Genomic DNA, 12534 nt, shown 5'->3' on the forward strand with positions numbered 1-12534 from the left:
AATGAGAGATGGGCAGACTCTGCCATGTGAGCCAGCTCCACCTCTCTCTGCTGAGGGTGGAGAGTGTAATGAGAGATGGGCAGACATGTGAGCCAGCTCCACCTCTCTCTGCTGAGGGTGGAGAGTGTAATGAGAGATGGGCAGACTCTGCCATGTGAGCCAGTTCCACCTCTCTCTGCTGAGGGTGGAGAGTGTAATGAGAGATGGGCAGACTCTGCCATGTGAGCCAGCTCCACCTCTCTCTGCTGAGGGTGGAGAGTGTAATGAGAGGTGGGCAGACATGTGAGCCAGTTCCACCTCTCTCTGCTGAGGGTGGAGAGTGTAATGAGAGATGGGCAGACTCTGCCATGTGAGCCAGCTCCACCTCTCTCTGCTGAGGGTGGAGAGTGTAATGAGAGATGGGCAGACATGTGAGCCAGCTCCACCTCTCTCTGCTGAGGGTGGAGAGTGTAATGAGAGATGGGCAGACTCTGCCATGTGAGCCAGTTCCACCTCTCTCTGCTGAGGGTGGAGAGTGTAATGAGAGATGGGCAGACTCTGCCATGTGAGCCAGCTCCACCTCTCTCTGCTGAGGGTGGAGAGTGTAATGAGAGGTGGGCAGACATGTGAGCCAGTTCCACCTCTCTCTGCTGAGGGTGGAGAGTGTAATGAGAGATGGGCAGACTCTGCCATGTGAGCCAGCTCCACCTCTCTCTGCTGAGGGTGGAGAGTGTAATGAGAGATGGGCAGACATGTGAGCCAGCTCCACCTCTCTCTGCTGAGGGTGGAGAGTGTAATGAGAGATGGGCAGACTCTGCCATGTGAGCCAGTTCCACCTCTCTCTGCTGAGGGTGGAGATTGTAATGAGAGATGGGCAGACTCTGCCATGTGAGCCAGCTCCACCTCTCTCTGCTGAGGGTGGAGAGTGTAATGAGAGATGGGCAGACTCTGCCATGTGAGCCAGCTCCACCTCTCTCTGCTGAGGGTGGAGAGTGTAATGAGAGATGGGCAGACATGTGAGCCAGCTCCACCTCTCTCTGCTGAGGGTGGAGATTGTAATGAGAGGTGGGCAGACATGTGAGCCAGCTCCACCTCTCTCTGCTGAGGGTGGAGAGTGTAATGAGAGATGGGCAGACATGTGAGCCAGCTCCACCTCTCTCTGCTGAGGGTGGAGAGTGTAATGAGAGATGGGCAGACTCTGCCATGTGAGCCAGTTCCACCTCTCTCTGCTGAGGGTGGAGAGTGTAATGAGAGATGGGCAGACTCTGCCATGTGAGCCAGCTCCACCTCTCTCTGCTGAGGGTGGAGATTGTAATGAGAGATGGGCAGACTCTGCCATGTGAGCCAGCTCCACCTCTCTCTGCTGAGGGTGGAGAGTGTAATGAGAGATGGGCAGACTCTGCCATGTGAGCCAGCTCCACCTCTCTCTGCTGAGGGTGGAGATTGTAATGAGAGATGGGCAGACTCTGCCATGTGAGCCAGCTCCACCTCTCTCTGCTGAGGGTGGAGAGTGTAATGAGAGATGGGCAGACTCTGCCATGTGAGCCAGCTCCACCTCTCTCTGCTGAGGGTGGAGATTGTAATGACAGATGGGCAGACTCTGCCATGTGAGCCAGCTCCACCTCTCTCTGCTGAGGGTGGAGATTGTAATGAGAGATGGGCAGACTCTGCCATGTGAGCCAGCTCCACCTCTCTCTGCTGAGGGTGGAGAGTGTAATGAGAGATGGGCAGACATGTGAGCCAGCTCCACCTCTCTCTGCTGAGGGTGGAGAGTGTAATGAGAGATGGGCAGACTCTGCCATGTGAGCCAGCTCCACCTCTCTCTGCTGAGGGTGGAGAGTGTAATGAGAGATGGGCAGACTCTGCCATGTGAGCCAGCTCCACCTCTCTCTGCTGAGGGTGGAGAGTGTAATGACAGATGGGCAGACTCTGCCATGTGAGCCAGCTCCACCTCTCTCTGCTGAGGGTGGAGAGTGTAATGAGAGATGGGCAGACTCTGCCATGTGAGCCAGCTCCACCTCTCTCTGCTGAGGGTGGAGATTGTAATGAGAGATGGGCAGACTCTGCCATGTGAGCCAGCTCCACCTCTCTCTGCTGAGGGTGGAGATTGTAATGAGAGATGGGCAGACTCTGCCATGTGAGCCAGCTCCACCTCTCTCTGCTGAGGGTGGAGAGTGTAATGAGAGATGGGCAGACTCTGCCATGTGAGCCAGCTCCACCTCTCTCTGCTGAGGGTGGAGATTGTAATGAGAGATGGGCAGACATGTGAGCCAGCTCCACCTCTCTCTGCTGAGGGTGGAGATTGTAATGAGAGATGGGCAGACTCTGCCATGTGAGCCAGCTCCACCTCTCTCTGCTGAGGGTGGAGATTGTAATGAGAGATGGGCAGACTCTGCCATGTGAGCCAGCTCCACCTCTCTCTGCTGAGGGTGGAGAGTGTAATGAGAGATGGGCAGACTCTGCCATGTGAGCCAGCTCCACCTCTCTCTGCTGAGGGTGGAGAGTGTAATGAGAGATGGGCAGACTCTGCCATGTGAGCCAGCTCCACCTCTCTCTGCTGAGGGTGGAGATTGTAATGAGAGATGGGCAGACATGTGAGCCAGCTCCACCTCTCTCTGCTGAGGGTGGAGATTGTAATGAGAGATGGGCAGACTCTGCCATGTGAGCCAGCTCCACCTCTCTCTGCTGAGGGTGGAGATTGTAATGAGAGATGGGCAGACATGTGAGCCAGCTCCACCTCTCTCTGCTGAGGGTGGAGATTGTAATGAGAGATGGGCAGACATGTGAGCCAGCTCCACCTCTCTCTGCTGAGGGTGGAGAGTGTAATGAGAGATGGGCAGACTCTGCCATGTGAGCCAGCTCCACCTCTCTCTGCTGAGGGTGGAGATTGTAATGAGAGATGGGCAGACATGTGAGCCAGCTCCACCTCTCTCTGCTGAGGGTGGAGAGTGTAATGAGAGATGGGCAGACTCTGCCATGTGAGCCAGCTCCACCTCTCTCTGCTGAGGGTGGAGATTGTAATGAGAGATGGGCAGACATGTGAGCCAGTTCCACCTCTCTCATGGGAGCAGAAGGAGATATGAAATATCATAACTCTGGGGCAATCTATCAGGCAGTATAGATGTGAATAATTATGGATTTATCAGGTTCTCTGGTGGTCACAAGTATCAAACATGAATTAGTTATTATCAGAGAAGGTCTGAGGGGTCATTTTGTGAGAAAGCCAGGCCTGCTAGGGAGCGGTAATAGCATTATGGCTTCCCCCTGCGAGGGACGTTTTACAACTCTGCATAGTTGAAAGTGTAGACCCTTTCCTGACAAACCCTGTACAAACACGTTCTTTTCTAAGAAAACTCAAATTAAGGGGAGCTCTGGAGCAAGTGTTAGTTCGCATACTTTCGTGCAAATGGTGAATCCATCACACCGGGAGATGCAAAACACTGTCATATAATCCAGCAATGACACACAGGGGGCAGTAGTACTCAGCAATGACACACAGGGGGCAGTAGTACTCAGCAATGACACACAGGGGGCAGTAGCACTCAGCAATGACACACAGGGGGCAGTAGTACTCAGCAATGACACACAGGGGGCAGTAGTAGCACTCAGCAATGACACACAGGGGGCAGTAGTACTCAGCAATGACACACAGGAGGCAGTAGTAGTACTCAGCAGTGACACACTGGGGGTAGTAGTACTCAGCAATGACACACAGGGGGCAGTAGTAGCACTCAGCAATGACACACAGGGGGCAGTAGTACTCAGCAATGACACACAGGGGGCAGTAGTACTCAGCAATGACACACAGGGGGCAGTAGTACTCAGCAATGACACACAGGGGGCAGTAGTAGCACTCAGCAATGACACACAGGGGGCAGTTGTACTCAGCAATGACACACAGGGGGCAGTAGTAGCACTCAGCAATGACACACAGGGGGCAGTAGTACTCAGCAATGACACACAGGGGGCAGTAGTACTCAGCAATGACACACAGGGGGCAGCAGTACTCAGCAATGACACACAGGGGGCAGTAGTACTCAGCAGTGACACACAGGGGGCAGTAGTACTCAGCAATGACACACAGGGGGCAGTAGTACTCAGCAATGACACACAGGGGGCAGTAGTACTCAGCAATGACACACAGGGGGCAGTAGTACTCAGCAATGACACACAGGGGGCAGTAGTACTCAGCAGTGACACACAGGGGGCAGTAGTACTCAGCAATGACACACAGGGGGAAGTAGTACTCAGCAATGACACACAGGGGGCAGTAGTACTCAGCAGTGACACACAGGGGGCAGTAGTACTCAGCAGTGACACACAGGGGGCAGTAGTAGCACTCAGCAATGACACACAGGGGGCAGTAGTACTCAGCAATGACACACAGGGGGCAGTAGTACTCAGCAATGACACACAGGGGGCAGTAGTACTCAGCAATGACACACAGGGGGCAGTGGTACTCGGCAATGACACACAGGGGGCAGTAGTACTCAGCAATGACACACAGGGGGCAGTAGTACTCAGCAATGACACACAGGGGGCAGTAGTACTCAGCAATGACACACAGGGGGCAGTGGTACTCAGCAATGACACACAGGGGGCAGTAGTAGCACTCAGCAATGACACACAGGGGGCAGTAGTACTCAGCAATGACACACAGGGGGCAGTGGTACTCAGCAATGACACACAGGGGGCAGTAGTAGCACTCAGCAATGACACACAGGGGGCAGTAGTAGCACTCAGCAATGACACACAGGGGGCAGTAGTACTCAGCAATGACACACAGGGGGCAGTAGTAGCACTCAGCAATGACACACAGGGGGCAGTAGTACTCAGCAATGACACACAGGGGGCAGTAGCACTCAGCAATGACACACAGGGGGCAGTAGTAGTACTCAGCAATGACACACAGGGGGCAGTAGTACTCAGTAATGACACACAGGGGGCAGTAGTAGCACTCAGCAATGACACACAGGGGGCAGTAGTACTCAGCAATGACACACAGGGGGCAGTAGTAGCACTCAGCAATGACACACAGGGGGCAGTAGTACTCAGCAATGACACACAGGGGGCAGTAGTAGCACTCAGCAATGACACACAGGGGGCAGTAGTACTCAGCAATGAAACACAGGGGGCAGTAGTACTAAGCAATGACACACAGGGGGCAGTAGCACTCAGCAATGACACACAGGGGGCAGTAGTAGCACTCAGCAATGACACACAGGGGGCAGTAGTACTCAGCAATGACACACAGGGGGCAGTAGTACTCAGCAATGACACACAGGGGGCAGTAGTAGCACTCAGCAATGACACACAGGGGGCAGTAGTACTCAGCAATGACACACAGGGGGCAGAAGTACTCAGCAATGACACACAGGGGGCAGTAGTACTCAGCAATGACACACAGGGGGCAGTAGCACTCAGCAATGACACACAGGGAGCAGTAGCACTCAGCAATGACACACAGGGGGCAGTAGTACTCAGCAATGACACACAGGGGGCAGTAGTACTCAGCAATGACACACAGGGGGCAGTAGCACTCAGCAATGACACACAGGGGGCAGTAGTACTCAGCAATGACACACAGGGGGCAGTAGTAGCACTCAGCAATGACACACAGGGGGCAGTAGTACTCAGCAATGACACACAGGGGGCAGTAGTACTCAGCAATGACACACAGGGGGCAGTAGTAGCAGTCAGCAATGACACACAGGGGGCAGTAGTACTCAGCAATGACACACAGGGGGCAGTAGTACTCAGCAATAACACACAGGGGGCAGTAGTACTCAGCAATGACACACAGGGGGCAGTAGTAGCACTCAGCAATGACACACAGGGGGCAGTAGTACTCAGCAATGACACACAGGGGGCAGTAGCACTCAGCAATGACACACAGGGGGCAGTAGTAGTACTCAGCAATGACACACAGGGGGCAGTAGTAGTACTCAGCAATGACACACAGGGGGCAGTAGTAGTACTCAGCAATGACACACAGGGGGTAGTAGTACTCAGCAATGACACACAGGGGGCAGTAGTAGCACTCAGCAATGACACACAGGGGGCAGTAGTACTCAGCAATGACACACAGGGGGCAGTAGTAGCACTCAGCAATGACACACAGGGGGCAGTAGTACTCAGCAATGACACACTGGGGGTAGTAGTACTCAGCAATGACACACAGGGGGCAGTAGTACTCAGCAATGACACACAGGCGGCAGTAGTACTCAGCAATGACACACAGGGGGCAGTAGTACTCAGCAATGACACACAGGGGGCAGTAGTAGCACTCAGCAATAACACACAGGGGGCAGTAGTAGCACTCAACAATGACACACAGGGGGCAGTAGTACTCAGCAATGACACACAGGGGGCAGAAGTACTCAGCAATGATACACAGGGGGCAGTAGTAGTACTCAGCAATGACACACAGAGGGCAGTAGTAGCACTCAGCAATGACACACAGGGGGCAGTAGTACTCAGCAATGACACACAGGGGGTAGTAGTACTCAGCAATGACACACAGGGGGCAGTAGCACTCAGCAATGACACACAGAGGGCAGTAGTACTCAGCAATGACACACAGGGGGCAGTAGTAGTACTCAGCAATGACACACAGGGGGCAGTAGTAGTACTCAGCAATGACACACAGGGGGCAGTAGTACTCAGCAATGACACACAGGGGGCAGTAGTATAGGAGACTTACTAGAAGCTGCCGGTGAGATTTCCCAATCTCATATCCTGCATAATGCACAGCGGCTGGCTCAGTCTCGACGGATCCGTTCCGCCCCAGTTTGGAGTAAACCTCTGTGAAATATAAAATAACCTGTAATGCAGTACAGACATCAGGCCAGAGGGGGCAGCATCTGCAGTGGGCTGTGAGAACCTGTCTTGTCATAACAAATAGATAGTGATTGTAGAGCATAGGTGTCAAGCTCTGGCCCGTGATAACATTTTGGTTTTAGTCACTGACTTCCCCTCTCCGTACAGCGTAGCCACACCCTATCACTCCCCTGCTCCGCCCACTCCTGACATCCGCAGGAGTCTCTGAAGCGTAGCCACACCCTATCACTCCCCTGCTCCGCCCACTCCTGACATCCGCAGGAGTCTCTGAAGCGTAGCCATGCTCTATCACTCCCCTGCTCCGCCCACTCCTGACATCTGAAGGAGTCTCTGAAGCATAGCCACACCCTATCACTCCCCTGCTCCGCCCACTCCTGACATCTGCAGGAGTCTCTGAAGCATAGCCACACCCTATCACTCCCCTGCTCCGTCCACTCCCGACATCTGCAGGAGTCTCTGAAGCATAGCCACACCCTATCACTCCCCTGCTCCGCCCACTCCTGACATCTGCAGGAGTCTCTGAAGCATAGCCACACCCTATCACTCCCCTGCTCCGCCCATTACTAATATCTGCAGGAGTCTCTGAAGCATAGCCACGCTCTATCACTCCCCTGCTCCGCCCACTCCCGACATCTGCAGGAGTCTCTGAAGCATAGCCACACCCTATCACTCCCCTGCTCCGCCCACTCCTGACATCTGCAGGAGTCTCTGAAGCATAGCCACACCCTATCACTCCCCTGCTCCGCCCATTACTAATATCTGCAGGAGTCTCTGAAGCATAGCCACACCCTATCACTCCCCTGCTCCGCCCACTCCTGACATCTGCAGGAGTCTCTGAAGCATAGCCACACCCTATCACTCCCCTGCTCCGTCCACTCCCGACATCTGCAGGAGTCTCTGAAGCATAGCCACGCCCTATCACTCCCCTGCTCCGCCCATTACTAACATCTGCAGGAGTCTCTGAAGCATAGCCACACCCTATCACTTCCCTGCTCCGCCCACTCCTGACATCTGCAGGAGTCTCTGAAGCATAGCCACGCTCTAGCACTCCCCTCCTCCGCCCACTCCCGACATCTGCAGGAGTCTCTGAAGCATAGCCACGCCCTATCACTCCCCTGCTCCGCCCATTACTAACATCTGCAGGAGTCTCTGAAGCATAGCTACGCTCTATCACTCCACTGCTCCGCCCACTCCCGACATCTGCAGGAGTCTCTGAAGTATAGCCACGCCCTATCACTCCCCTGCTCCGTCCACTCCCGACATCTGCAGGAGTCTCCGAAGCATAGCCATGCCCTATCACTCCCCTGCTCCGCCCACTCCCGACGCCTGCAGGAGTCTCTGAAGCATAGCCACGCCCTATCACTCCCCTGCTCCGCCCACTCCCGACATCTGCAGGAGTCTTTGAAGCATAGCCACGCCCTATCACTCCCCTGCTCCGTCCACTCCCGACATCTGCAGGAGTCTCTAAAGCATAGCCACGCCCTATCACTCCCCTGCTCCGCCCACTCCCGACATCTGCAGGAGTCTCTGAAGCATAGCAACGCCCTATCACTCCCCTGCTCCGCCCACTCCCGACATCTGCAGGAGTCTCTGAAGCATAGCAACGCCCTATCACTCCCCTGCTTCGCCCATTACTAACATCTGCAGGAGTCTCTGAAGCATAGCCACGCCCTATTACTCCCCTGCTCCGCCCACTCCCGACATCTGCAGGAGTCTCTGAAGCATAGCCACGCCCTATCACTCCCCTGCTCCGCCCACTCCCGACATCTGCAGGAGTCTTTGAAGCATAGCCACGCCCTATCACTCCCCTGCTCCGTCCACTCCCGACATCTGCAGGAGTCTCTAAAGCATAGCCACGCCCTATCACTCCCCTGCTCCGCCCACTCCCGACATCTGCAGGAGTCTCTGAAGCATAGCAACGCCCTATCACTCCCCTGCTCCGCCCACTCCCGACATCTGCAGGAGTCTCTGAAGCATAGCAACGCCCTATCACTCCCCTGCTTCGCCCATTACTAACATCTGCAGGAGTCTCTGAAGCATAGCCACGCCCTATTACTCCCCTGCTCCGCCCACTCCCGACATCTGCAGGAGTCTCTGAAGCATAGCAACGCCCTATCACTCCCCTGCTTCGCCCATTACTAACATCTGCAGGAGTAGTTGCCATTGTCAGGTTTTGGTGCGCCGTATTAATTGTTATGTATAGAGTGCCTGGGGGGCCCCATTGTAAAACTTGCATCGGGGCCCACAGCTCCTTAGCTACGCCACTGCCACGCTCTATCACTCCCCTGCTCCGCCTCCTCCCGACATCTGCAGGAGTCTCTGAAGCATAGCCACGCCCTATCACTCCCCTGCTCCGCCCAATCCCGGCATCTGCAGGAGTCTCTGAAGCACAGCCACGCTCTGTCACTCCCCTGCTCCGCCCACTCCCGACATCTGCAGGAGTCTCTGAAGCACAGCCACGCTCTGTCACTCCCCTGCTCCGCCCACTCCAGACATCTGCAGGGGTCTCTGAAGCATAGCCACGCTCAGTCACTCCCCAGCTCCGCCCACTCTCGACATCTGCAGGGGTCTCTGAAGCATAGCCACACTCTATCATTCCACTGCTCCGCCCACTCCCGACACCTGCAGGAGCCTCTGAAGCATAGCCACGCCCTATCACTCCCCTGCTCCGCCCATTACTAACATCTGCAGGAGTCTCTGAAGCATAGCCACGCCCTATCACTCCCCTGCTCCGCCCACTCCCGACATCTGCAGGAGTCTCTGAAGCACAGCCACGCCCTATCACTCCCCTGCTCCGCCCACTCCCGACATCCGCAGGAGTCTCTGAAGCGTAGCCACGCCCTATCACTCCCCTGCTCCGCCCCTCCTGACATCTGCAGGAGTCTCTGAAGCATAGCCACGCCCTATCACTCCCCTGCTCTGCCCACTCCCGACATCTGCAGGAGTCTCTGAAGCATAGCCACGCCCTATCACTCCCCTGCTCCGTCCACTCCCGACATCTGCAGGAGTCTCTGAAGCATAGCCACGCCCTATCACTCCCCTGCTTCTCCCACTCCCGACATCTGCAGGAGTCTCCGAAGCATAGCCACGCCCTATCACTCCCCTGCTCCGCCCACTCCCGACATCTGCAGGAGTCTCCGAAGCATAGCCACGCCCTATCACTCCCCTGCTCCGTCCACTCCCGACATCTGCAAGAGGCTCTGAAGCATAGCCAAACCCTATCACTCCCCTGCTCCGCCCACTCCCGACACCTGCAGGAGTCTCTGAAGCATAGCCACGCCCTATCACTCCCCTGCTCCGCCCATTACTAACATCTGCAGGAGTCTCTGAAGCATAGCCACGCCCTATCACTCCCCTGCTCCGCCCACTCCCGACATCTGCAGGAGTCTCTGAAGCACAGCCACGCCCTATCACTCCCCTGCTCCGCCCACTCCCGACATCCGCAGGAGTCTCTGAAGCGTAGCCACGCCCTATCACTCCCCTGCTCCGCCCCTCCTGACATCTGCAGGAGTCTCTGAAGCATAGCCACGCCCTATCACTCCCCTGCTCTGCCCACTCCCGACATCTGCAGGAGTCTCTGAAGCATAGCCACGCCCTATCACTCCCCTGCTCCGTCCACTCCCGACATCTGCAGGAGTCTCTGAAGCATAGCCACGCCCTATCACTCCCCTGCTTCTCCCACTCCCGACATCTGCAGGAGTCTCTGAAGCATAGCCACGCCCTATCACTCCCCTGCTCTGCCCACTCCCGACATCTGCAGGAGTCTCTGAAGCATAGCCACGCCCTATCACTCCCCTGCTCCGTCCACTCCCGACATCTGCAGGAGTCTCTGAAGCATAGCCACGCCCTATCACTCCCCTGCTTCTCCCACTCCCGACATCTGCAGGAGTCTCCGAAGCATAGCCACGCCCTATCACTCCCCTGCTCCGCCCACTCCCGACATCTGCAGGAGTCTCCGAAGCATAGCCACGCCCTATCACTCCCCTGCTCCGTCCACTCCCGACATCTGCAAGAGGCTCTGAAGCATAGCCAAACCCTATCACTCCCCTGCTCCGCCCACTCCCGACACCTGCAGGAGTCTCTGAAGCATAGCCACGCCCTATCACTCCCCTGCTCCGCCCACTCCCGATATCTGCAGGAGTCTCTGAAGCATAGCCACGCCCTATCACTCCCCTGCTCCGTCCACTCCCGACATCTGCAGGAGTCTCTGAAGCATAGCCACGCCCTATCACTCCCCTGCTCCGCCCACTCCCGACATCTGCAGGAGTCTCTGAAGCATAGCCACGCCCTATCACTCCCCTGCTTCGCCCATTACTAACATCTGCAGGAGTCTCTGAAGCATAGCCACACCCTATCACTCCCCTGCTCCGCCCACTCCCAACATCTGCAGGAGTCTCTGAAGCATAGCCACGCCCTATCACTCCCCTGCTCTGTCCACTCCCGACATCTGCAGGAGTCTCTGAAGCATAGCCACGCCCTATCACTCCCCTGCTCCGCCCACTCCCGACATCTGCAGGAGTCTCTGAAGCATAGCCACGCCCTATCACTCCCCTGCTTCGCCCATTACTAACATCTGCAGGAGTCTCTGAAGCATAGCCACACCCTATCACTCCCCTGCTCCGTCCACTCCAGACATCTGCAGGAGTCTCTGAAGCATAGCCACGCCCTATCACTCCCCTGCTCCGCCCATTACTAACATCTGCAGGAGTCTCTGAAGCATAGCCACACCCTATCACTCCCCTGCTCCGCCCACTCCTGACATCCGCAGGAGTCTCTGAAGAGTAGCCATGCTCTATCACTCCCCTGCTCCGCCCACTCCTGACATCTGCAGGAGTCTCTGAAGCATAGCCACACCCTATCACTCCCCTGCTCCGTCCACTCCCGACATCTGCAGGAGTCTCTGAAGCATAGCCACGCCCTATCACTCCCCTGCTCCGCCCATTACTAACATCTGCAGGAGTCTCTGAAGCATAGCCACACCCTATCACTCCCCTGCTCCGCCCACTCCTGACATCTGCAGGAGTCTCTGAAGCATAGCCACGCTCTATCACTCCTCTGCTCCGCCCACTCCCGACATCTGCAGGAGTCTCTGAAGCATAGCCACGCCCTATCACTCCCCTGCTCCGCCCATTACTAACATCTGCAGGAGTCTCTGAAGCATAGCCACGCCCTATCACTCCCCTGCTCTGCCCACTTCCGACATCTGCAGGAGTCTCTGAAGCATAGCCACGTTCTGTCACTCCCCTGCTCCGCCCACTCCCGACATCTGCAGGAGTCGCTGAAGCATAGCCACGCACTATCACTCCCCTGCTCAGCCCCCTCCCGACATCTGCAGGAGTCTCTGAAGCATAGCCACGCCCTATCACTCCCCTGCTCCGCCCACTCCCGACATCTGCAGGAGTCTCTGAAGCATAGCCACGTTCTGTCACTCCCCTGCTCTGCCCACTCCCGACATCTGCAGGAGTCTCAGAAGCATAGCCACGCACTACCACTCCCCTGCTCCGCCCCCTCCTGACATCTGCAGGAGTCTCCGAAGCATAGCCACGTCCTATCACTCTCCTGCTCCGCCCACTCCTGACATCTGCAGGAGTCTCTGAAGCATAGCCACACCCTATCACTCCCCTGCTCCGCCCACTCCCGACATCTGCAGGAGTCTATGAAGCATAGCCCCGCTCAATCACTCCCCTGCTCCGCCCACTGCCGACATCTGCAGGA

At 56.2% G+C, this 12534-nt stretch overlaps 1 protein-coding gene across 1 annotated transcript in view; it reads right to left on the minus strand.

Moving 5' to 3' along the window:
* The window catches only part of CFAP221 (cilia and flagella associated protein 221), a 169069-nt gene that overhangs the window by 140500 nt on the left and 16035 nt on the right, over positions 1-12534 (minus strand). Inside the window, exon 3 of the mRNA XM_068246325.1 lies at positions 6683-6783. Coding sequence (XP_068102426.1) covers positions 6683-6783 — 101 coding nt within the window. The remainder of the gene's footprint in view (positions 1-6682; positions 6784-12534) is intronic.

Source organism: Hyperolius riggenbachi, chromosome 7 (genome assembly GCF_040937935.1).
Source record: "Hyperolius riggenbachi isolate aHypRig1 chromosome 7, aHypRig1.pri, whole genome shotgun sequence".
NCBI lineage: Eukaryota > Metazoa > Chordata > Amphibia > Anura > Hyperoliidae > Hyperolius > Hyperolius riggenbachi.